General features: G+C 41.4%; 1 protein-coding gene across 12 annotated transcripts in view; it reads left to right on the forward strand.

Annotated features, from left to right (window-relative positions):
- ZNF462 (zinc finger protein 462) overlaps positions 1 to 24,649 on the forward strand; it is a 104,674-nt gene that overhangs the window by 59,135 nt on the left and 20,890 nt on the right. For 7 of the 12 annotated variants that reach the window (XM_073345994.1, XM_073345997.1, XM_073345996.1 and 4 more), the window contains 2 exons: positions 542 to 660; positions 4,787 to 4,978. The exons of 1 other annotated variant lie outside the window; for it this stretch is intronic. In XM_073345994.1, coding sequence (XP_073202095.1) covers positions 542 to 660; positions 4,787 to 4,978 — 311 coding nt within the window. Of the gene's footprint in view, positions 1 to 541; positions 661 to 4,786; positions 4,979 to 15,083; positions 15,257 to 24,649 lie in introns of those variants that run through there. 4 more of the 12 variants (XM_073345992.1, XM_073346002.1, XM_073345998.1 and 1 more) reach the window with 3 other exon arrangements.

Consider the following 24,649-nt stretch of genomic DNA (forward strand, 5'->3'; position numbering starts at 1 on the left):
TCTCTCTAAAACCATCTTTTTTTTGCTCCTGGAACTCCTTGGTTGGCTCCTGCACAGCCTGCTGGCATCTTCCCCAGAACAGACTAGTCCGTTTCTATTCTCTTTGCCAAAAGAAGGCTTCCTCAATAGAGCAGGTTGAAAAATTTCAAAACTTGCTGATTGGAGGGGGAAAGGGGGCAAACTTTTCACAAAGACTCTTGTCAAACCAAAAATTGCTGTGGTTTGTTTGGTTTTTTTTAACCAGCTCTGTTCCATAGCATCTATCCTGTTACACTCTGGATAAGACTGATTAACACCTGATTTTTCCCAATTATCCTGTTTAAGTGGCTTGCATTCTGCATAATGTTGGGCTCAGTTCTCCCACCCTTCCTCACGCTAGATACTACCTTGCTTTGCAAGTTGCCTCACAGGATTAAGGTGCTACCCAGCATGAAGAAGGGTGGCAGAGTCTGGCCCGTTAGGTTTTCAGCCTGGCATATGAAGGAGTAGCTGAAGTTATTTAATATTTTGTGTTTCCTTTTTCTGCCTCTCCCTTGCCAAGTTTGGATCGCCATATGCAGACTCACCACGGACACCATAAACCATTCCGTTGCAAACTCTGCCCATTCAAGTCTTCCTATAATAGCCGCCTGAAAACTCATATACTCAAAGCTCATGCTGGTAAGTCTCTGTCAATTTTACAATGCAGCAACTATAACCAATGTCTTACTCTCTTTGCCACTGTTACCAGTTAAACTTTTCATTGCCAGTTTTGGTTGGGATTTTCAAAGGTGGTTCAGCACTGGTCAACTCTCTGCTCCCATTAAATTCAGTGAGAGTCTTAACATTGACTTCAGAGGGAGCAGAATTAGGCTAACACTGAGCACTTCTGAAAATCCTGCACTTTTTGTTTCTAAAAGTGTGCTCAGTCATTCAGCTTCTAGTAATGGTGACCAGTCACGTTTGATACTCATATGTTGATGATCTGCTGTTCTGATATGTTTATATTTTAAATGACTCCTGAAATGAGCTGGGATTTGCATTTTGGACTGTCATGTGTTGGCTTCAATGTGCAAACTGAACTTGGAGCCAGATCCTCAGCTGGTTTAGACTGGCATAGCTCCATTGACATAAATGGAGCTTATGCTGACTTACACGAGGTGAGGAGTGAAGTATTTTGTAGACTTTTTTACCCTGCTGTGTAGAATATGTACATACACCCAACACACTTGTGATAGTTGGGAATTGGGAAAGTGATACGGGGAGGGAAAGGATCACAGCAAAATATTGCACCTGTGACTGTCTAAAGGTATGAGACACAAGATTGTTCAGAGACTGATCTTGATTTCCTGCCCGCAGCCATGTGACATATTTCTGCATTAAAAAGGTTATCACAGGACTGGGGTCAATATCTACTTACTCCTTTGGCTACTGTTACAGCTTCCTTTAAAAAAAAAAAAAAAAAAGGCAGATCAAATCAAAAGCAGATAAGTAGGCTGTCAACCAACACTAACCACCACACAGTAAACTAGCTAATTACTAAAACCCAACGGTGTTAGACATCTGTCAATAACTACATCTCTGAACCTCCAGGGATTGCTGCTTACATGGTCACATCTTGTTCTCATAGCAGTTCCTTCTGCCTGTTCTGCAGTGGCACAGTTAATACAGTAAAATTGGTTGTAGCCCACTAACAAGAAGTTAATCTTTCCTGTTAAATTCAAATAGATCAAAATTAACCTTGGACGAAGGGCAGTCAGGAGGCGCCTATAGTTTGGTGCTGCTCTGCATTCTGTTTCCTATATTGATTGCAGATTTCACACTTGGGCACCTTATCTGCAATGGCAGCATTCATGCCAGGCCCTGTTCTTACACCTCTCAGTATACGGCTGGGCACTGAGAATTAGTTTTAACGTTTCTGGCCTCGTGCTGTGTGGGATTATGAGAGACCCATTTTAAACAGCGATTTCAGTTTGTATACTCCCAATAAGTTTTCAAGTGTGGAGGTGCCTGGATGTTTTTGTTGGCCGTCCATTTAGAATTAATCTCTCAAGGTTGGGCTATTTTGTATTTCCTGTTTGAGCTTGTCAAAATTTAGTTTAAAAATTTGTAAGTGAGCCATATTTCCTCCAAACTCCTTTTTTTATAGATTCTTGATTTTGCTATATATAGGTGATCTTGAAACCATGTCTGCTCTGAGAAACTCCTTACAGGGCCTGTATCTCACATTTTGGAATTTTGTGGTCACTTTCTGGAGTGTAGGTGGTGCTTTGCACAATGGTTTGTTTAATAGGATTTCCAAAGTTTCATGGTCTATTTCTGCTTCAACCAGTGTCTACCAAATAGACATTCATGAAACCAAAAAGTTGCTAGCATTTTTTTTCAATCTAAGCATAGCTCTGTTGTGTTTTTAGTCAGCTCTCTGGAAATATAAGTAATCACCTTCCAGGAAGGCTACCCCCCTACCCATGTGATTTTGAATCAACCAAGATCTTAGACTCGTTCTAATCTCAAAATATTCCAGTTTTAGCACTTCCATGACAGCTTTTTTTTTTTTTTTAAATTTCCAAAACTTTTTCTCTCCCTGATCAGACCAGTGCTAATGTGTACAAATTTAGAAGTGAATTTGCTTAGATACGTTAGCCTGCTTCTTATTCTGGGTCTTTCCATTTGTACAATTGCCTCCATCTTTCTGACTCTGGTCAAACTCCATTTGTCATGGAGTACGTACTTTACATTCACGCCTCTCTGGCATTTGTTCCTGTTCAATGTAATGTTCTTTCTTTGGCATGTTATGGAACGTTATGTGGTGCCTCTTGTGGTGTTGTTGTCTTCACCCCAAATCAGCAGATTGTTTAAACAATTACTTCTACCCCATCCACATTCTAAATAATCTGGATCATGATGCTTTGGTACATCTCAGGATCTGAGACAGTCCCAAATATATATATATATCTTCAAAATGGAGAGTAGAAGATAGGTCTTTGTAGTTTTTCTATTGTCAGACTTTCAAAAACTCTTGCCTTGCATCCAAAACTGAAAGTCCTCTTGCATTTTGAAGTCCTAGATACAACCACCTCAGCTGTTTTCATAGAGTAGTGCTTGGGTTTGATAACCTTATTCAAATCTTCTTGATCCATAAGAGTACTTAACTTGTTTGATTTCATTATGATATCCTTAATATTAATAAAGTCAGTTGGGGCCTGTATTTATTCAATAACATCTAATTTTACCATATCGTGAAGCTCATCCTTCTTGCTCACTGTATTTTGGACAGCATGCTGGTGTCTATGTCAATGGGATGCATTACATCCTTAATGCATCCTGTCCCACTAAGCAACCAATCATATTCTGGAAGAATAACATTTGCATATCATCTGTAAATGTGTTGTACACCTTTGTTAATCAGCATTTGCAGATGGGACCACATGAGAATTCTTGTTCCACTACTTCGTACTCTGAGTGGTCTGTCCTTCTCCAGATACACCAGTGTGTGCTTGCCATTGTCTTTTACTAAAGAAGCTTAGCTGTTGTTGTTTTTTAATTTTAGCACAGGGTGGTCTCTAACCTTTTTGTTTATGCTTGCTGTGATTATGTTACACTGGGCTCCAGTATATATTTTCAAATTCTCTTTTTGTTTATTTCCGTGTCACAAACTCAGTCTGTTCCAGAACCTTGTTTTCTAAATTTATGAAGAGACCCCCCACAAAAGAATTGTTTCTGCATCTTCATTATCAAAGCTTTGTCCTCCAGCTAATGTTCATAAATACTTTACACTTATTTTTGTCTTGTTTTTTTGTGGTTTGTTTGTAACCCATGCTTATTCAGTGTGGTGCTTTGTTCTCCCTTCCAAATAAGAGCGATACTTGCATGTGTAACACCACAACCCTTGTGTTGGACAACTTTGCTTTGTGTTCCAGTTGCCTCCGCACTTACTGCAAACAAATCTGGTCTCTCCAATTTGTTTATCCTTGTATTCCGTCTTTATGGCTTGGAATGTACTTAGAATTACAAGCACTTCTGTTCTTTCACTTCTTCTTCTTAATGCTTTCCATAACAGTTTTCGCTAGCCTTACAAATATCCACATTTCCTAGTAATGTCATGTCCATTTCTTGTAATAATCTTGCCTTGATCTGGTTATCACTTATACCACACATAATTCACGTGACTTAGCTTTGTTACATGATGACCAATGATCTTGCCTGACAGCTTGTTTCATGTCAGGAAAATATACCTTTCCCAGATTGCCTGGATCACGATATTCTTGAAGATTTTGAAGGATTTTGGCTAGCATCTTGTAATGCCCTTCGTGCTCCTTCTGTAATGCTTCCGGACCTGCCGCATGTAGCAGTATGGAGGATTCCACCCTCTCCAATGACTGTGAAAGGCCTCTTGCTTCCAAGAAAATTTGGAAGTCCTGTACCCACCGCTTCCAGCTCTCTTTCAGCTTGAGGGATTCAATCAGCTCCATTTCACCAAAGATTGTTTTCTTCCAACACCATGCAACAAAGCTGTGATGCACGGGAGTGCTGATGAGAGACTGGTCTTTATTTGCTGGCCTCTAGTCATGTGACAAGGGGGCCAGGGTTTCAAAAGGGCAATACCTTTGTCATATGGCAGGTGTCACTATCCATAGACTCCAGTACCGACTGTTCCAACAGGAAAACTAAATAGCTGGTTTTCTTTGGAACCAGTCTTGCACCAGAGGAGTCAATGGGAGTTTTGCCATTGAGTTCAGTAGGAGAAGGATGGGGCCCCATTATTTCTTTTGTGAGCTGATGACTTGCCTGTATTTCGCTCACCCAGGTGAACATGCCTACAAATGCTCCTCCTGCTCATTTTCCACCATGACAATCAGCCAGCTGAAAGAGCACTCCTTGAAAGTGCATGGGAAAGCACTGACACTACCAAGACCCCGCATTGTCAGCCTTGTAGCCTCACTCGCCCAACACGCCTCCAAGAACCACACTCCTGCTGAAGAAGTGGAGGACTCTAATGGTAAGAGGTGCCTCAGAGCAAGATCCTAACTGTCTAAAGTGCTGTTTACACACCCACCCACCCACACACATATATTAAGGCAACAGCCTGCCCCAAAGGCAGTTTCTTTGGTCACTTTGTAAAGGAAAATCTGAAGTTCCTTCTAAAACGAGAATAAATTTGTTTGAAGCTTTAGTGTATGATCTACGGAAGAACCTCACTAATTCATGCTCCTCTAACTTGTCCAGCCCATAACTGATATTCAGAGTATGTCAGGGTGTCTTCATTTCTCAGCAAAGTTTATTGGGGAGATTTTTAAAGACACAATTAGATTCTTAACTCCCACTGAGAATCAGTGGGAACAGGATATCTAACTCCCTATCTGTGCCTCTGAAAATCTCCCCCTAAAAGCGACAGGGTGTGTATAAAAGAAGTCCAAAATATTGGCTGTATCAGGATGGTGGGTAAAGATGGTGAGTGAAGTCAAAGAGGCATTGTTTTCCCACCTCCCTTATGCCCATTGTAAGAGAAGCATGCTGCTTGGGGCTCTGGGAATTTTGGTCAGTGTGGTTGAATAGAGCAGATGCAGAACTGGAGTATGGATGCTATATATGACAGAGACCCTAGCAAGCTTATAGGGAGATAATGCAGCTGCAGTGTCAAGCTCCACATCTTGAACCCCCAGGCCGGCAAGGGAGTTGGTACTTAGGCAAGAAACTACTATGGTTCCTGAGTGAGCCATATTGACAAAGAAAATAGATGCACAAGGGGCTGGGCAGAAGTTCCAGTTCTGTGTAGATCTTCCAAGGTTGTCTGGGATTTCCTCAGATCAGATTTTCCATGGAAAAGCTCGAAAGAAATGTAATATTGTTCCAAATATTCCATAGAATGTTCTGGAATTTTGTTTTGTTTTGTCGTTGTTGAAACAAAAAGTTTCATTTCTAATCACTTAGTGTTTTTGGAAGAATGGGGGGAATGGGAAAGAATGAAAGAGGACTAAACCCAGAAAGGCAGAAACCCCAAAAGACTAAAATAGAAACTGTTTTTTTTTTTTCAAAGAAAACTTGTAAAGATGTGAACAGCACAAACATGTTCCAAAAAGGCTGTTTTTTTTTTTCTTTTTTCAAAAACATCCTTTCAGTGAGACAATTTTGACCAGCCCTGTTCAGATCCCTTCCTTTCACAGGATGGTGTCTGGCACTGGGCAGTGAATACTGACTGAGCTACTACTAATGCCATTTTTGCTAATACGAAGCTAGTCCAATGAGTAAAGTATATCTGGTGTGCATTATTGCGTTTTAAAAAAATATTTCTGTGACTCTTCAGATTTCAAAACTCAGTCGTTATCAATGGAGCTACCAATCTTTAATGTGAATTAGCAAGGTTCTACTAATGATGAAGGTATCAAGAGATGAGCAGAGTCAATGTTATGGGCTTTGGAGGGATGATGCATTTGCTTTCTATTGCTCACACTCAGAGCTCCAAGTCTTGATTACAGGAGCAAGGCATGAATGGCAGTTATCCTCTGTCACCTGTTATGTTTTCAGTATTGTAGCCTTTTTATTTTTAAAGAGGAGTACATATTAGTTAAAGTGTTCTGGTTAAAAAGTTTTAGGTACACTGAAACACACCCATTATCAGAGGTGTCTCTGTTAAACAGTCCAGATTTGTATTGAGACCAGAGGCCAAGACAGAATTTGTCCCAAATAGCTTGATCGTCTTTAAACTAGGTTAATAGTTAAATGACTTTGAAAATAATAAAAGCCACCAGCAGCCAATTAGAAGAGCATAGGTGAAGTAATAATCATATGAACATTCTCAGTATCACTTGGGAAAGGAATAACATGCTTTTAGTAATTGTCGTGACATTGCGGAGTTGGTTACAGACTAAATTGATGATTGCTATGCTTTTGATATGGTTCATTTTGGATTTTTAGAAGGGGCTGAATAGAGTTCTGTGTAACTCAGACCTGTAAGCTGCAGGTGATACGTGGAATAGATAAACAATTGGTCAGAATAATGGAAAGGAGGCAGTACATGTGAAAGGTGCTATTATGCCCCACTGGGGGAAGTATTAAGTGGGGTTCGCACAATACACAGTAGTTGGACCTCCACTGTTCTAACATATATAAATAACCTTCCCCTGGGCTGGCTAAAATCTAGTTAATTTGCTGATGACACAAAATTGGATCAGAGTGAGAGTAAGTGGCAAACATGGATATTATATCAAATGAATTTGAACTTGTTTCATGAATCAGTAGCTATATGGCAACAAAGTACAGTTGAAAGCTTATAAATCAGGCCTATTTACTATGCACGTGCATTAAAATGAATGGAACAGAACTAGAGCAGGATGGCTTGAAAGAGAGGTGGGAGTGGGAGTGGAGAATGTGGAGCCTGAAAGAATACATTAAAGAAGGGGGGCAGGAGAGGTGCACAACCAAAATGGCGAAATGCACATTTGTCACAGCCTTGCTGGAATAAAATGGTTCTGTGGCGAGCGCCCAGTAGAAATTTTACCTCCAGGTCAGGCAGAATTTGTTTCCCAAGGCACCACTTTTAAAGGTCCAAAGAAACACATTTAGGCTGGTCCATGCATTACAAGGCATGAAGGAATTTAAATCTGTATGGCTCATTTATTTTAGCTTTTTATTGGGAGCAATGAGCACAGCTTTACAGTGTATGTCCTGGAGCCGAGATGTTTGAGTGAGAGTAGACTTCGAGGGCACTTTTGGTGGTCTGGTCCTTGTTGGCTGTGTTGTCAGTAAAAAGAAGAATCATAGAAACGCTATAATGCTGATATAAACTGGTCCAGGTCAGCAGTAAGCAGTTGTTTGGAGGTCTGTGGTGAAATAACCTGATGGACTGTGTTGGAGGTGAGGTGAAGGCCTAAACAGGCATAGAAGCAGAACTGCCCTCTCAATTCCAAGAGGGGTAGGCCCTGCAGGTCAATATTGAATCTTATTAGTGAGACAACATGGGAAGCTGATCCTATTTATACCATACCTGGTTTGTGGAAGGGGGACTTCTACATGTGCACAGTATTTCTGGTGTAGAAGGTGACTGTCGCCATGGTATCAGGTGCTCCTTAGATGGGAATCGGTACATTCTGTAAGCACAAAATTCTCTCCCCCGCACAAACTATTTATTTATTAGGAAGTTTTAACAGCTTGCCATGTAAATATCATAAACAAAACAATAATCATTGCAACACTGAGCTTTTGTTTAGAGAAACATTATACAGCAGTATGATCATCAGAGCTCTCTCTTTAATAGGGTTTTACCATGTTAGTGAGCATCTTTACACTACCCCCAACATATCAGTGATTTTATTAAACTGAGTGACATCTCTGAATACACACATTGACCAAACTAGGCATGTCTGTCTAATGTTAATAAAAAATTGGACGGGAAGCACCAAATTCTTTTGAAAAACAAAAATGAAAGGCCTGTGTAAATACTGGACATTAAAGTGCAGTCTTGTGTGTAGCATGATCCCTTGTAGTCTGTTGCTGTTTTAAACAATAATAATCCAGATAAAGGGCCAAATCCACAGCTGTTACACTGCTGAGCTTCAGTGGAGCTATGCTGCTTTCCACCTTTCCTTCTGGTTGTTATGAATTAGAAAGTCAGGTCTTGGCTGGCGTTGTGGAATGGATAGTGACTGGCATGCTTGTGAAATGATGATATCACAAGAATAAGGAGACTCAAAACTAAGCATTTGAGAGTTTGTTTTTGTGTTTGTCAAACCGTTTTTGTGTTTTTGGTGGGTTTCTTCAAACCTGTTTCACTTCCAAGTCTAAAGAGCAGGTTGGAGAAAGGATGTCTTTAGCTCTGTCTCTAGTAAGGCAATCCACACTAGTTCGTTACACCAGCACAAACTCGTAATGTAGACACACCACTCTGGTGCAAAGTGGGGCTTTACAGCTGTGCAGCTTAATCCAGTAATACACAGAAATAAATTACACTGGTTTATCTATAACAGTGCAAATTTCCTTACTGTAGGCAGGGCCTGAGTTATAGATTAATTACCCCTTCTTTCAGGGTGAGAGGTCATACTACACATGCTCTGAGATCCTCCAGCAAAACTAGGGAAAGCCTGATTGGACTTTCCAAGGCAGTACCACACCCTGCTTCATCCCTTTTAAAGATAAGCATAAATCTTTCAGTTTGCCTGCAAGTAGTTACACTAGGCCGGGACTTAAGTGTTTGCAGGACTGAGCCCGAAAATCATAGAATCATAGAATATCAGGGTTGGAAGGGACCTCAGGAGATCATCTAGTCCAACCTCCTGCTCAAAGCAGGACCGATCCCCAATTAAATCATCCCGGCCAGGGCTTTGTCAAGCCTGACCTTAAAAACTTCTAAGGAAGGAGATTCCACCACCTCCCTAGGTAACGCATTCCAGTGTTTCACCACCCTCCTAGTGAAAAAGTTTTTCCTAATATCCAACCTAAACCTCCCCCACTGCAACTTGAGACCATTATTCCTTGATCTGTCATCTGCTACCACTGAGAACACTCTAGATCCATCCTCTTTGGAACCTCCTTTCAGGTAGTTGAAAGCAGCTATCAAATCCCCCCTCATTCTTCTCTTCCGCAGGCTAAACATCCCCAGTTCCCTCAGCCTCTCCTCAGAAGTCATGTGTTCCAGTCCCCTAATCATTTTTGTTGCCCTCCGCTGGACTCTTTCCAATTTTTCCACATCCTTCTTGTAGTGTGGGGCCCAAAACTGGACACAGTACTCCAGATGAGGCCTCACCAGTGTCGAATAGAGGGGAACGATCACGTCCCTCGATCCGCTGGCAGTGCCCCTACTTATACATCCCAAAATGCCATTGGCCTTCTTGGCAACAATGGCACACTGTTGACTCATATCCAGCTTCTCGTCCACTGTAACCCCTAGGTCCTTTTCTGCAGAACTGCTGCCGAGCCATTCGGTCCCTAGTCTGTAGCAGTGCATGGGATTCTTCCGTCCTAAGTGCAGGACTCTGCACTTGTCCTTGTTGAACCTCATCAGATTGCTTTTGGCCCAATCCTCTAATTTGTCTAGGTTGCTTTATATCCTATCCCTACCCTCCAGCGTATCTACCTCTCCTCCCAGTTTCGTGTCATCTGCAAACTTGCTGAGGGTGCAATCCACACCATCCTCCAGATCATTTATGAAGATATTGAACAAAACTGGCCCAAGGACCGACCCTTGGGGCACTCCACTTAATACCAGCTGCCAACTAGACATGGAGCCATTGATCACTACCCGTTGAGCCCGACAATCTAGCCAGCTTTCTATCCACCTTATAGTCCATTCATCCAGCCCATACTTCTTTAAGTTGCTGGCAAGAATACTGTGGGAGACGGTGTCAAAAGCTTTACTAAAGTCAAGGAACAACACGTCCACTGCTTTCCCTTCATCCACAGAGCCAGTTATCTCGTCATAGAAGGCAATTAGATTAGTCAAGCATGACTTGGCCTTGGTGAATCCATGCTGACTGTTCCTGATCACTTTCCTCTCCTCTAAGTGCTTCAGAACTGATTCCTTGAGGACCTGCTCCATGATTTTTCCAGGGACTGAGGTGAGGCTGACTAGCCTGTAGTTCCCCGGATCCTCCTTCTTCCCTTTTTTAAAGATGGGCACTACATTAGCCTTTTTCCAGTCATCCGGGACTTCCCCCCGATCGCCATGAGTTTTCAAAGATAATGGCCAATGGCTCTGCAATCACATCCGCCAGCTCTTTTAGCACTCTCAGATGCAACGCATCTGGCCCCATGGACTTGTGCTCGTCCAGCTTTTCTAAATAGTCCCGAACCACTTCTTTCTCCACAGAGGGCTGGTCGTCTCCTCCCCATGACTGTGCTGCCCAGTGCAGCAGTCTGGGAGCTGCCTCGATGCCTTCATCCTCCCCAAGAGAAGCTTCTGAGACCTGTAAATCGGGCTGTCTTCCATGCAAGTTCCAGTCCTAAACAAATATATTTAGAAGTTGAAGGCAATGTTATTTCATTTTAAGAAGAAGAGAGACAGAGAAGTACATGAGTGGGTCCTGTAACATTTAAAACCCATTAAAAAATACCCAACAGCTTAATAAATGGGTTGGCATTTGTATTATTATTTCATGCACATTGTACTTAAAAGCAAAGTCAGCATGGCTGCTCACCTGTGCTCATTTTGAGTGATACTTATTTTTTTGAATAGCCGGATTGGTTTTTGGTGGGACTGCAGAGAAAGGTAGGAGTACGGATGGCAGAATCTGGAGATACCCTTTGGAAGCAATACAATGCACTTTACGCACACTCCTGCGACTCAGTGGCCATTCCTTTCCCTCCACGCATGCCAAGAAAAATATTTGCCCCTCATAAATACAGGCACACATTACAGAATACATACAGAGTCAGTAATGTTCAAAACAGAAGCTTTTTTGAGTTTTACTTTATGGTATGCATGAGTGTGCTCACTTCTTTTTTTTTTTTTTTTTTTTTCTTTTTTTTAAAGCAGCAACTCAAAACAGACCCAACACCCCAGTTTCCAAAAAAAAAAAAAAAAGGCAGATGCAATGATAATTAAATTCACCACTAAGCAGCAATATCTGAGCTCCATCATTGTCCAAAGCACCCAATCCCATGTATTCCAGCTCTTCTTGAACTTTGTTATTTTCCCTTTGATAAAGGCCATAGCCTCATCTGGAGACTGAAATATAAAGACATGTCTGTCTTGATTCACCGGAGCCTGGCTGGGCATAGAACTGCTCAGCTGAGTCCCTTCTTTTAAGCTGTTGCCTGAAAGGTGCAAATCTGTGGTTTTTTTTGTTTGTTTGTTTTTGTTTTCCCCTCCCATCCCCTTTTCAGAAGTGATGCTGCGTAGTCAGGAAAAATACGTATCTCATGTGCTTTGACATCTGAAATCCCCGTGGGCTCAGAGGGCCTTCCAAATATTTATTAGCGTGAGTTGTCGTGGCACCAGAACCACACAAGAAGCCTGGCAAGGAGAGGGGTTCTCAGAAGACCAGCAAGACAAGAACAGATCCATTGAGCTGCACAAAGCTAGTGATCCACTTTTCCCACAAAAAACAACAACAACTTGTCCGGGCAGATCTTTCAGCATACTCAGAGACTTCAGCTGTCCCTTGTTTTTTTGCGTAGGCCTTAGTTTCTAGCTCATCTTTTAGGTGCAGTGTTGTCCTCCTTCAAAGTGTTTTAATAGTCTCCTATGCAGAGGTCTCTAAATTGATCCCTCCTAAGGCCAGTCCTTTAATTTTCACTTTAGTTATTTCTCTAATTTTATTTGTTTGTTTGTTTTGCTCGTAGCAGCTAGTGCTTTTTGGACATCACAGCCTTTTTCATCCACGCTTGTAGGTCTGTTCCACTGCTAAGTTTCAGCAGACTAATATCAGAGTATATTTCATAGGAACATTGTTGCTGTGGGAACATGGAAGTATCCTTTTCACTGCATGGGCCTCACAGGTTTTGAAAGAAACCCTTTGAAGTTGGCAGTCCTTTATTTGGCTTCCGTTTGATTGGGAAGGCACAGAACCAGCGAGGACAAAAGTGCAAGTTCAAACAAAGCTTAAGGCATAATTGCTTAAATTGCAAGGCGAGTTGGATGTGCAACTGCACAGAATATCTTTGGTGATCAGATAACATGGTGTGATGAACATGCCGTTAAAACAAGTGGATGTCACCATGTGCACACCCACAGTCACATTTGATAGGTATATCTGCACACTTGATACTGAACTCTTACGGGTTTTTTGTGTGTATATTTGTGCTGATTTCAGTGAAAGTGTGAGTCGAAACAGTTACTGCCCTGGCACAGTAAAAGACAGTCAGTTGTTACTAACTTAGGTCCCAGTTCAAGAAAGCACTTAAGCATGTCCTTAACTTTATAGACACACAGTGGGCATATTGAACTCTAGGAAAGACATTCCAGTACATGAAGTTAAGCATATGCATAATTCTTTGGTCAGGTCCTTAATTTTGCTGGTTTAGTGTTTGGCTTTTTTTCATCAAAAAAAACCACTTTGGTTTGATTAATACTCTCCTAAAATTTATTCTTTTTAAAGCAAAAAGCTTTGCATTTATTTAGAGTAGAGAAACTCCTAAAATGGAGAATTTGCTTATGATTTTTCTTTTCTTTTTGTCTTTGCATTATTACAACTTAAAGATGTCCAGATAGACTTAAAAGAGCAAAGCAAAAACTTAGAAGGCTGAAACTCAACAGAAATATAAAAATATTTTTTTTCTTAATGGTTTCTTGCAAAGCTCTGGTCTTACATCACATGTTGACTACCAAGTCAGAAACCACTGAAAACAGTGGTTTAGTGGCTTGATTAAGATTTACAGACCTTCTGATAAAGGGCACTGCTGCAGTGTAAAACTCCTTTATGCATTTTTATATTTTATACCCAACCCAAAATTTGAATGAAAAATTGTGTGGCTAATGTATTGCATGACGATTCTGAAAGGAAGTTAGCCTGGAGACTTAATATTTTTCAGGGTGGTGACATGTGAAATTGTATATGCAAACCTGAGGTGGTCACAGGAAGCTATTTCTCCAGTAAAATTGGTTGAGGGTTTTTTGTTTTTTTAATTATTTTTAAACTAATGCTCTGTGGTTCACTTTAAGCCAGCAAGTGCATTTTGACCGTATTATACAGCTTTGTAAAGTACACAAGAGGGACACATCTTAATCACCTTTCAGAGAGCGAGAGAGAGAGAGAAGCTGAAGGGGGAAAAGTAGTCAAAAGATATGGAGAATGACAGTGATTGTTTAAAAATAAAACACTTCACTTCCACTATCACTTTAAAAAACCAAACAAACAAACCTGAAAATAGCGAAGGTGCAGTTTTCAAAATCATTCGGCATTGGTCTAACTTTGCTACCATTGAAGTTAATGAGAGTTTGCTCTGAGCCGCTGCCACACTCTCTCAGTGCTGCCTGTGTTTGATGATGGCCCAAAATCCAGTACAAGTGATGCCAGTGCTAGAATTCCGATTAGCGCAAAGTCTTTGTATCTATTTGCTGGACTCAGGCCGCATGGGAAAGCGTGGCTCCAGTATGTCAGCCCCCTGTGTTAGGGCTAGGGTTGCCAACTTGGTAATATTTAAAAACCGGACACTCCAGCAGGAGTACCAGAACCTCCCCGGCCCCGCCTTTTCCCTCCCAAGGCCCCCCCCCCCCCATTTGCTCCTCTTCCCTCTCCACCCCCTGTTGCTCGCTGCTTTTCCCCTCTTTCCCCCCTTTTTCTTCCCCTCTGCTCAGGTTGGGAGGGACTCAAGTACGGAGCTGGGGCAGCTGCCCAATGCAGGTAGGAGGCGGCCCCGGTTGAATAGAGGCTGGTGCGGGTGATCACCCGGTGCCTCTCCGCCTTCTCCACCTGCATTAACCAGCCTTTTGGTGTTCGGTCAGTAGATCTGACCAGATGCTGTCAGGTCCCCTTTGCGACTGGACTTTCCAGTCGAAAACCAGACACCTGGCCACCTTAGTTCAGGCCCTTCATTATTGCTCCTTTGTACTGCTCTAGCACCTTCCATCAAAGGATCTCACGGAGCTTTGTAAAGGATGGTCAGCTTTATGTCCATTTGATGTATGAGGACATAGGTGCACAGAGGTTCATATCAACACTTTTGTGCCTTGGTGCCTAAAGTTTTGGCACCTACATACTTATTTAGGCATCTGAATATGTAGTTTGATTCTTCAAGTGTCAGTGAGATTTTAGCACTGAAATGTGGCACTTGTGTTTGAAAATATTGACCGAAGTGGCTTGACTAAGGTTGCACAACAAATCACGGCAAAGTCGGGAATAGAATCTGCATCTCCTGATATTCAATCTATTGACAGTAACCTTGTGTGGGGATCAAGGTGTGGATGGTCAGAACTGGTGGTCAGAGCCAGAGTTAGACACTAGGAACCAAAGCCAGAGCTGGAGTTGGAATTAGGATCACACCAAGGGTAGAGACTGGAATCAGGGTCAGTATTTATGCCAAAAGTTAAGTCGGAATCAGCCATGCCAAGGATCAATTCGGACCCAGGGAACAGTGCCTGTGGTCAAGCCAGAGTCATAGCCCAGTACAGCATCAGGTCAGGAGTTCACTCAGTTGCTCAGACAACTTCCTGTTCCTCTTTCTGGTTTTAGAATTGCACCCAGACCAATCGGAGGGGCTGGACATCAGGCCAATCAATGGGGCTGGACACCCGGCCAATTGGTGGAGCTGGACATCTGCTCCAATCAGAAGCTCTGTGGGCAGAGTCTCTGGTGGGCCAGAGTTCTCCAGAACCAGCATGGGAGGGGACTGGCAGAACTGTCAGGTAACAGTTGTGGTCTGGACACTTCTTGGCAACCTGTGGGCCCAAATTCAAGACCTGTGATCCTTCACACCTTGCCCAGCTGTTCACTGTTAATCTTGATATTCTCCAGAGCAAGTTTAGTCAGAGTAACAGGAGTTGCCAGACTGGATCGGACTGGGTGTCCATCTAGTCCAGAGAAAGGTGCGAGAGGAAGGTGCAAGAAACCATGTAACTGGAACTTAAGGACCTGCTTTTGGGAGAAGTTTCTTTCTAACACCCAATAGTTAGACAATGTCTTAAACCTTGAAACACATGGCTTAAATGTAGGAAATGCAATTCAATGACTGCAGTTTGTGTATATGTGTTTGTACATACACACACACACAAATGCACATAGACCCAGAACAATGAAGAAACATTTAAATACTTAGTGTTTGATGATCATGCTTATTAAACAGGAAGGGAATCACAGAGCAGAATAAAATAAGTCTGAGATGGTTACAAGTTCATAAGACATAGCTCAGCCCTTTATGCTTGGAATGAGGAATAAATGGTAGATGGAAAATTTACATAAATTAAGAAACTAACCATTGCTGATCACGCCCAATTGTTGAATGGTTAAATCTCTGTCTCACTAGATCAATCTCGTGTCTAACCTCTCTGCTTTGCTTTTTCCATCTAGTCCTAAGCAGCACACTTCATCCCTTGGGTAACTTCATTTGTCGCACTGGAGCTGCACCATGAATGCAGTTGGCTCAAAAGATTAGAAATAAATGGACAACTTTTATTTTAAAATCTTTGGCGATAGTGTGTGTATTGAGATCTGACATTTGAAATACAAATACGTTTTGTTTATTTCCAAGTCCTATTCCATGTTTAGACTGTGGAATTTTTATCACTTGAATAAATACATGGTTGAAACCTGACCTGTGTATTGAACTGTTAAGCCAGTACATCCAGGTGGCAGCATACTCCTAGCCTACTGCAGTGCTCAGACTTTAACCAGCAGTCTCTGACTAAACATAGATGCCATACTTTCAAGCAGGTCATTCAAATGTGTAAAGTTATTCCGCGTGCATCAGTCCTATATAATGAGGAAAATCACAGTGAAGAAAACACATTCGACACTAGAATTCCTCTCTGGCCTGAAAAAATAGTAAGCAGGGAGCTTGTTGCAGAAAAATGTCTGGAATAACCTGCTTTTTAATGAATGGAATTGTGCTTGGCATAAAATAATAATAAACAAATGTTTGGAGGTAAAGTTAAAGGATAATAAGCTAAAAATAAAACCAAGAAAGCAGCTTGGGGGAAAGAGGGGATAAAGAAACAACAGAATTAATGGCCCAAGACTGAATAAATACACAGAGAGCAGTGTCCTTTCCCACCTAGAATTGGTCATTCCAAATCAGCACTTTCGTAGAGCAGCGTAGGGATGCAGATAGTGCTGCTGGCCACGTTGTACCTACTCTGTGGATAAATAGAGGCCTTGAATGCCAATGTTAATAGAAATTCCTGGCAATATAGGAAGCTTTGGAATAGGAGGGGACAGGAAGCTCTTTGGTTGGTCCCCTCCCTGCAGATAAAAATAATATGGTACAACTTCTTCCTCAATTACTTTTCTCTCTTCTGAAATGTATATAGTTCCCATTGCTTTTCCTTGTAATTGATTATATAGTGTATTATTACTACTGTATACCTGATCCTGTACCCAGTGAAAAATCAATTGGAGAACTCCCATAGACTTCAATGGGAAGCAGTATGGGTCCCTCGCTGTGTAAAATAATTTTACCTTCTGAGTTTCACCTTCTAAATTCCTTTTGTTATTTTCTTCTCTAGATTAAGTGCATGTCCTTTCTAAGTGATTTTGACACTAGCACAAGGAGTTGTGCAACATCTATCCCCTCTTTGTTGTGTTCAGAATTAAGTGTGTGTCTATAACTCAAAGGAAAAAAGGAGATTAAAAGTTACAAAGGAGCATGGATATAGTCTCTCCAACCTTTTTATTTGATCAACTAAGATCCTACAGTCTGTGTATCTTTCTGGTTGCCCTCTGCTGTACCTTCTATACATCTATACTATCCTTTTTAATGTTAAAAAAATGGCCAGAACTGATCGAAGCATTCCAAATGTGGTCTTGATACACAGTGCTGGAATAACTTCCTCCAGTCTATATCCCCCCCCCCCCCCTTTTTTTTATGCATCCTCAAATGTCAATTGTTTTTCTCTGCTGCATAAAGCAGTGTGTGGCGGGTTTTTGTTTTCATCCCCTCAGATCTTTCTCCTGCTTATTTCTTGGCAGTGCCTAAATGTTGAGGGCCTGATTGTCATTTACACTATGGCCACTTCAATGTTGTTCTGACAGAGTAAAGGGGCCCCTCTGTGTAAATGAGAATTAAGCCCAGTGAGTTCAATTTAAAAAAAAAAAAAAAAAAATCTGGTCATATTAAATTTCCTTGCACTCTCGGTATTTTCCACAAGCACCCATGCTTCAAGTCTGTGTTGAATCCTTCTCAGTCTTTTCACCCTCCTTTTCCTCCCCCACTATGTTTCATTTTCAGAGTGTTTCACCCTCCCACGTATTCCTGCTTCAGGTCAGTGATGTGTGGCGTCAAGTGAACAAGTGTGTGTCATCTTCGTGATCTTTGTGGAACTCCACTTCCCCACCTTCCCACTTCTCATGCTGTTGCTGCTACATGAGTAGAATATCCTCTCACCGCTCCCTAAGCTGGTCCTTGGAGTCCGGTTGAGTTTCAGTGGGATTCATATTTTGAAATCACAAAGACTCTTCTCAAAATCGCACCCTGATGTGTTTTTACTTGCTCAGTGTCTAGTATCGCATCTTGATTTGGTTTTTTTCTTAGAGGAGAAACCATTTGCTTGTATTTTTTCTTTCTCAAAAAAAAAAAAAATCTGACTCTTCCTTATTACAGTCTTCCCTTCGTGAATAACATTCTAGGGGCTTCCCTGTTACAGGCTGTCCAATATGTCCTCAATGCTGAAGTTGCTGTTCCTATTCTGTATTGCCTTGGATCTTTCCATGGTATCCCATTTGCTTCTTGCTTTAGTTCATCATCCCATTTTTGCCCAAAGAGGCTTTTAAATACATGTTGAAGTGTCCCAATCTCTTGCACTTTCTTTGGTCAAAACTCGAGCTGGATAAGAGCTTCTCCAACAAGAGCATCCGATGAAGTGAGCTGTAGCTCACGAAAGCTCATGCTCAAATAAATTGGTTAGTCTCTAAGGTGCCACAAGTACTCCTTTTCTTTTTGCGAATACAGACTAACACGGCTGTTACTCTGAAACCTCTCCAACTTCTGATTTCTTATTTTGTTTCATTCCTCACCCTCAACCCTCCACAAGAAGATGATCGGTGACTTTGTAGTTTCTGTTCTGGTATGAATTTTACAGGGAACTAATGTCTTTATTTTTATCCATCTCTCTCTCTTTGGTCATTGATCTCTCTCTCGCTATCACTTAGAGGCTAGAGTACTCTTGTTCCTCATGTACTCAGTCTATTGCATCTCTTATGCAATATTGTATTCTCCATCTCTGACTTTAATGCTAAAAGCACTGAAGCATATGTTTAATGCTAGACATGTGTAGCCCATTGACTTCAGTGTCTGAAAGACTGGGGCACTCATTTGTATATTTTTTTATTTTTAGTTTAATTGTATAATCTTCCTATTGCTTCTCTGTGCCTGATGTTTAAACATTTTGCGTTTGTATCTCTTAGCCTAAACTGGTGTTTGCTCTGATGTGTTTGTGTCTATAGACAGATCTTATATGTTAGACTTCTGTATGGTATTCCAACTTGATTTTCTTGGATTTTCAAGTACATTATAATATCCTGAGATGAAAAATTAAGTTTATTTTTCCTTCCTCAAAAATATTCTATTTTTCCTTTTGTTAAATTAAAAAAAACCAATTTTTATGCACGTTGGCGCACGTACATTAATTTGCCCAAGACTGGCTATGGAAACTTGGGAATTTTCATTCTTATCTAGTATTTACTGCACTTTTAAATATTTTTTCCTAGTATTTCTCTAATTTTTCCACAATTCCATGGTATATGTATGAAACTGTTGTTTTCTCTATTGCATCTCTTCCACTTGCTTATTTCAGATATGCTTCATTTCTTTTGGAATAAAGAAATCCTCTTGTACCTTACATATGATATTTATTGTTAATATGTTAATACAGAAGAGTTTTCTCATTCTCTTGAGTTATGGAAGTCCAGGTGTTTCCCCGTAGACTCCTGATACCATAATTTTTAACAAACTCTGTAAACAGTTAATGCCATTGCGTATGGCTGTACACATCAGGTATGGTACCATGGCAGCCAACCATGTGTTGATTTTTCCAGTGTAAAAAGCAGTAACCAGTCACAACACTGTTGTTTTTCTGTGTTGCTAGGATCTCCTAACTGGGATGGCCAATCTTACTCCTTCCTTTCGTAGGCCTCTTTAATTAGGGCATCCTGTATGCACTGGCCAAAGTGTTGCTGAAATGATCTGATTGCATATCCTCCAGGCACTTTGGGTCAAATTTTCAAAAGTGCCTGAGTTTCACTTAAAGCCTATGAGATTTAAGCTCCAAAGTGACTTAGGTGCTTTTGAAATTTTTATCCTTTGCCCGTTACTGAGTCACTACTAAGAGAGTTTCCCAGAATGCAATGGTTAAGAAACGTGATAGGCATGGATGCACAAATATAGTTAACACAAATATAGTTAACACAAGAGTCACAGCAACTCTTCCCCATCCCACCCTCCAACTTGTACTGGATATAACCAGTTCAGATGATCACTTTGCCATGTGGTTGCGAGCACACAGTTTATTTCTAGACGGGATTTTCAGAAGCAATCTTTGGTGACCAAAACTGCTCCCTTTGAAGTCAATAGTAAAACTTCTCCCTTTGAAGTCAATAGTAAAACTTCCATTGATTTCATTGAGAACAGAATTAGCTCAATGGTGAGCACTTCTGAATATAGGCAGGAACTTAGTTATCTGCTACTCTTATGGCACCACCTATGCAGTTAGCCTATTGGAAAATCTTACAGGTTACATTGCAAGTCACAATATTTCTACCGTGACCACTGTTCTTCCAAGTTTTGTTGTCTCAGTTACTACCAATTCTTCCTTCATTGGCGTGGCTACTGCTGCTCTTCTTTTTATGTCTGAACATTCTATATTTTCTCTGAATAAACTTTTGAAGTAGCATAGTATGTCTTGTATGTCTTTTGTGTAAAAATTGTTAATAAAAGCAAATCTCTTTGGGATTTGTTTGAATATTTGACTATTTCGCCCTGGTTGATTTGTTGCTTGCCAGTCGCATTTCAATGCAGTTTCCGATATCTGTGTACAGAAACGTCCCATATTTTCTTTGTCATGTTAGCCATTCTCCTGTTTTGAATTTATTTTTTAAAAATTTGCTAGTTTTTCTTATCACATGCTCAGCCCTCATTCATGGTTGTTTTTCCTGTTATGAATCTTTCAGGGCCTCTCTTTTGGTTTTCTGTATTCCGTTATTTAATATAATTTTCTAACTGCTCCCTGTCTGCTGAATGTCTTTCTTCTTCTTCCTGGGCTTTGATGCAAACTTGGGATACCATTTTTCTTTGCTTTCTTCAAACCTGGATTGCAGATCCCTCTGTCTACTCTGGGCTGAGATTGCAAATGCCTTTTGGGAGTTTGCCCAACCCAACTTTTCCTCTGGATACAGCAAAAGGCTGGCATGTAATTTGCATCATTAGTAGGGCCCTACCAAATTCACTGTCCATTTTGGTCAATTTCATGGTCATGGGATTTTTAAAATAGTAAATTTCATGATTTCAGCTATTTAAATCTGAAATTTCACAGTGTTGAAATTGTCGGGGCCCTGGCCCAAAAAGGAGTTGTGAGGAAGGGGTGGGGTCGCAAGGTTATTGTAGAGGGGGTTGCGGTACTGTTACCCTTACTTCTGCGCAGCTGCTGGCGGTGCTGCCTCAGAGCTGGGCACCTGGAGAGCAGCGGCTGCTGGCCGGGAGCCCAGCTCTGAAGGCAGAACTGCCATCAGCAGCAGCGCAGAAGTCAGGATGGCCTGGTAGGGTATTGCCACCCTTCTGCGCTGCTGCCTGCAGAGCTGGGCCCTCAGTCAGCAGCCGCCGCTCTCCAGCCGCCCAGCTCTGCAGGCAGCAGCCCAGAAGTAAGGGTGACATGGTGTGGTGTTGCCACCCTTCCCTCTGCCCTGCCGCTGGCGGGGCTCTGCCTTCAGAGCTGGGCGTCTGGCCAGCAGCTGGCGCTTTCCAGCTGCGACGGTAGTAGAGAAGTAAGGGTGGCAATACTGCACCCCCCTAAAATACCTTTGTGACACCCCCCTGCCCCCGAAACTCCCTTTTGGGTCAGGACCCCCAATTTAAGAAACACTGGTCTCCCCCATGAAATCTGTATAGTATAGGAGTCCAGATTTCACGGTCCGTGATGCGTTTTTCATGGCCGTGAATACTTTGCTGTCCAGGGGTGCTTAAATACTTTGCTGACCAGGGGTGGGATTTATTACTCACACATATAACTGTCTTGCTGAGTTGGGGCTATACCACCCCTTCTCCTTTGTATTGAATTGCCATTCTTTTGCTCAGAATAAAGAACCTACCCAGTCATTAGTGTATTACACCAGCTCTTTTGTTTTACCCCTAACATGGCTTTTACCTACATACAGTGCTTGCTGTCCTATGCACTAAAGGCTTGATCCAAAGCCCACTGAAGGCAATTATGAGTCTTTCCATTGACTTCAGTGGGCTTTGGATCAAGTACTAAGGGCTTGGTCTAGAGCAGTGGTCTTCAACCTGTGGTCCCTGGACCCCTGGGGATGTCCAGACTGTCTAAGGGATCCGCAAAAGTTTGTCATTACCATAGAACAGTGGTTTCAACCTTTGGTCCATGGACCCCAGACTACGTCTAAGATTTCCAAAGGGGTCCGCACCTCCATTTGAAATTTTTTAGGGATCCACAAATGAAAAGGTTGAAAACCACTGGTCTAGACCTCATTGAAGTCAGTGGAAAGACTCTGTTCCATTCAGTGGCTTTTTGGACTGGGCCCTAAGTGTTCTTGGTAGAATCGTGTCTGTAAACATTCCACCTTTGATCTAGAATATTACATAGTCTTGCAAACTGCTTCTCAGAAATCAACAGAAGCCATGTATACTCACGTTAATCCTAGTTGTTTTCCTTCAGGAAGCGCTAAATCTTGCACTGCTCAAGGAATCCGAGAGAATTAAAACATATTGGCAAAAGAAGAGGGGTGAAATATCCATGCAGAGCTGTAGGCATAAATGTTAACATTGTTTAAACGTGAGCGTATAATCACAAACTACAGTGGTGTGTGGATAATTTATTTTCTATAAATATTGAAGTGCCGATCAAGTGTAGAATATTTTCATCAAAAGACTATAAACCAAAAATAGAAAACAAATGCACACCAATCCCAGGTGAATGAAGAAAATTCAAATATAAATGCACATTATGTTCCTTTTGGGTATTTCCCATGATAAGAACGTTGACGTTTGTTTCAACTTTTACCTCCTGTGGGTTTATAAAAGTGCCTCTTTATTTCTGCGGGTTTCACAGGGCAGCTTCCACATACATATGTAAATACCAGAGTTTAAGGCTTCTTCTTTTTTTTTTTTCTTTTTTTTCAATGAGGCAGCTGGAGTAATGTGCAGCAGACTCTAGGGAGAAGGAAAATGTGTGAAATAAAGTATAATGGATCTTCCAAAAACCCCACTTCGGGTTAAAAGATCAGCCACCTTTTTACCAACGGCTAATATTCAAAACATTGATGGGTGAAAATGTGGGCCAGCTTCTCAGCTGTTATAACTACGCCTAGCTCCACTGGAGTGGATGAAGAGGAACCCATTTATTTCTGCTTAAGATCTGGCCCAGAATGCTGAAGATGTGATGGAAATTGTCAGTCTCCTTGTTGCTAAGTAATGGATCAACAAGGTTTTGTTCAGTGATTTACAGGAGGCCTGAATGGCGCGCGCACACAACTGCCTGCTGTGACATCAAAATTATTAGGATGCCAGGCCCTTGTATGGGAGGCTGTGTCTAACTGGGACGTTAGAACGGTTGGGTCACATAACCCAGACGTTAGTTGCTTCCCCTCTTTGAAAGTTAGACAGTATACAATGAACTCTTATGACTTATTGACCAAAAGCAATGCAAAGGAGCACTTTGCCTCCTCTCTCTCTAAGGAAGTAACGGCTTTTAGAGAAGGCTGCTTCAGCTCTTAGCTTGCTAGACCTGTGCTAATGTGGAGGGTATACGGGTCTGTTTCGAACAAAAGGAAAACAAACCTTGAGATTTTAAAGGCGGGGGGGACTCTGTAAACCACTAATGAAATGGTAAACAAACTTGCTACAGAAAGAATGAATGCACAGCTGCTAAATGCTGCATTCTGGTCAGGTCTGGGTTCATGAGATTTGGATAGAAGAATGTAGGAGAGAACTTAATGCATTTTACCAGGATCCTTTATGTCTATTCCTTTGTCCTCACTCTACACCTGGTGATTAACCAAGGGAGGCGTGAGACATTATTTAACTCTTCTCCCTGTTTTGTTTTTGTCTTGTTTTGTTTATCATTTCTAAAGCACGTATATTCCCCTTTTTGGCAGGGAGAAAGAAAGAAAGCGTTGTACTCTTTTGAAGACAGGTGGGGAGAAGTCCCCACAGTGAGTGCTATGTAGTGCTGCTTGCCTTTTGTTTGTCTTTAGTAATTGGTTAGAATGGATGGTATTAAGTTCCATCGAGTATGGGTGTTGGAGAATTCCTACATATCCTGCCTCAGGGAATTATACTTTGGAAAATTAAGTCTCCATCAAAGCAGGAGGTGGCTTGTACAGTTTGTAGTCCCTCTTCTTCTTTCTTTCTTTCTTTCTTTCTTTCTTTCTTTCTTTCTTTCTTTCTTTCTTTCTTTCTTTGAAAAGCTTAAGAAAAGAGCCCTTTGTTTTCTTTTCAGGAAAGTTACACTGAAATTCATCTGTGCTGTATTCATCTGCCTTCATTCGTGCCATTCATGGGCAGCTGTCGGTTATATAGGACAAAGCTGATGAATTCCTAACCTCCACATTCAAAACAGTGTATTGGGAAAGGTTCAAGACCTCTTTTTTTATGTTGGGAGGAAGGAATACTGGTTTTCAGTTTGTGTTCTGAGATTTTTCCCTCCTCTTCTCCTTCCTCTCCTCCCCCAATCAATTGCATTTCTCTGTCATGATATTTTAATGGCATTTCAAAAATATCTTTCAAAGAAACCTGATTGGAAATCTCTTTTTAGTGGGATTTAGGATTAAATACCCTTTTTAATATTGTCTCACTTTTAAACATCAGTCACAGGAGAATATATCTGATTTTTATATGTTAAAATTAAAATCATTTCAAATGT

This window comes from Lepidochelys kempii, chromosome 5, assembly GCF_965140265.1.
Source record: "Lepidochelys kempii isolate rLepKem1 chromosome 5, rLepKem1.hap2, whole genome shotgun sequence".
Classification (NCBI taxonomy): domain Eukaryota; kingdom Metazoa; phylum Chordata; order Testudines; family Cheloniidae; genus Lepidochelys; species Lepidochelys kempii.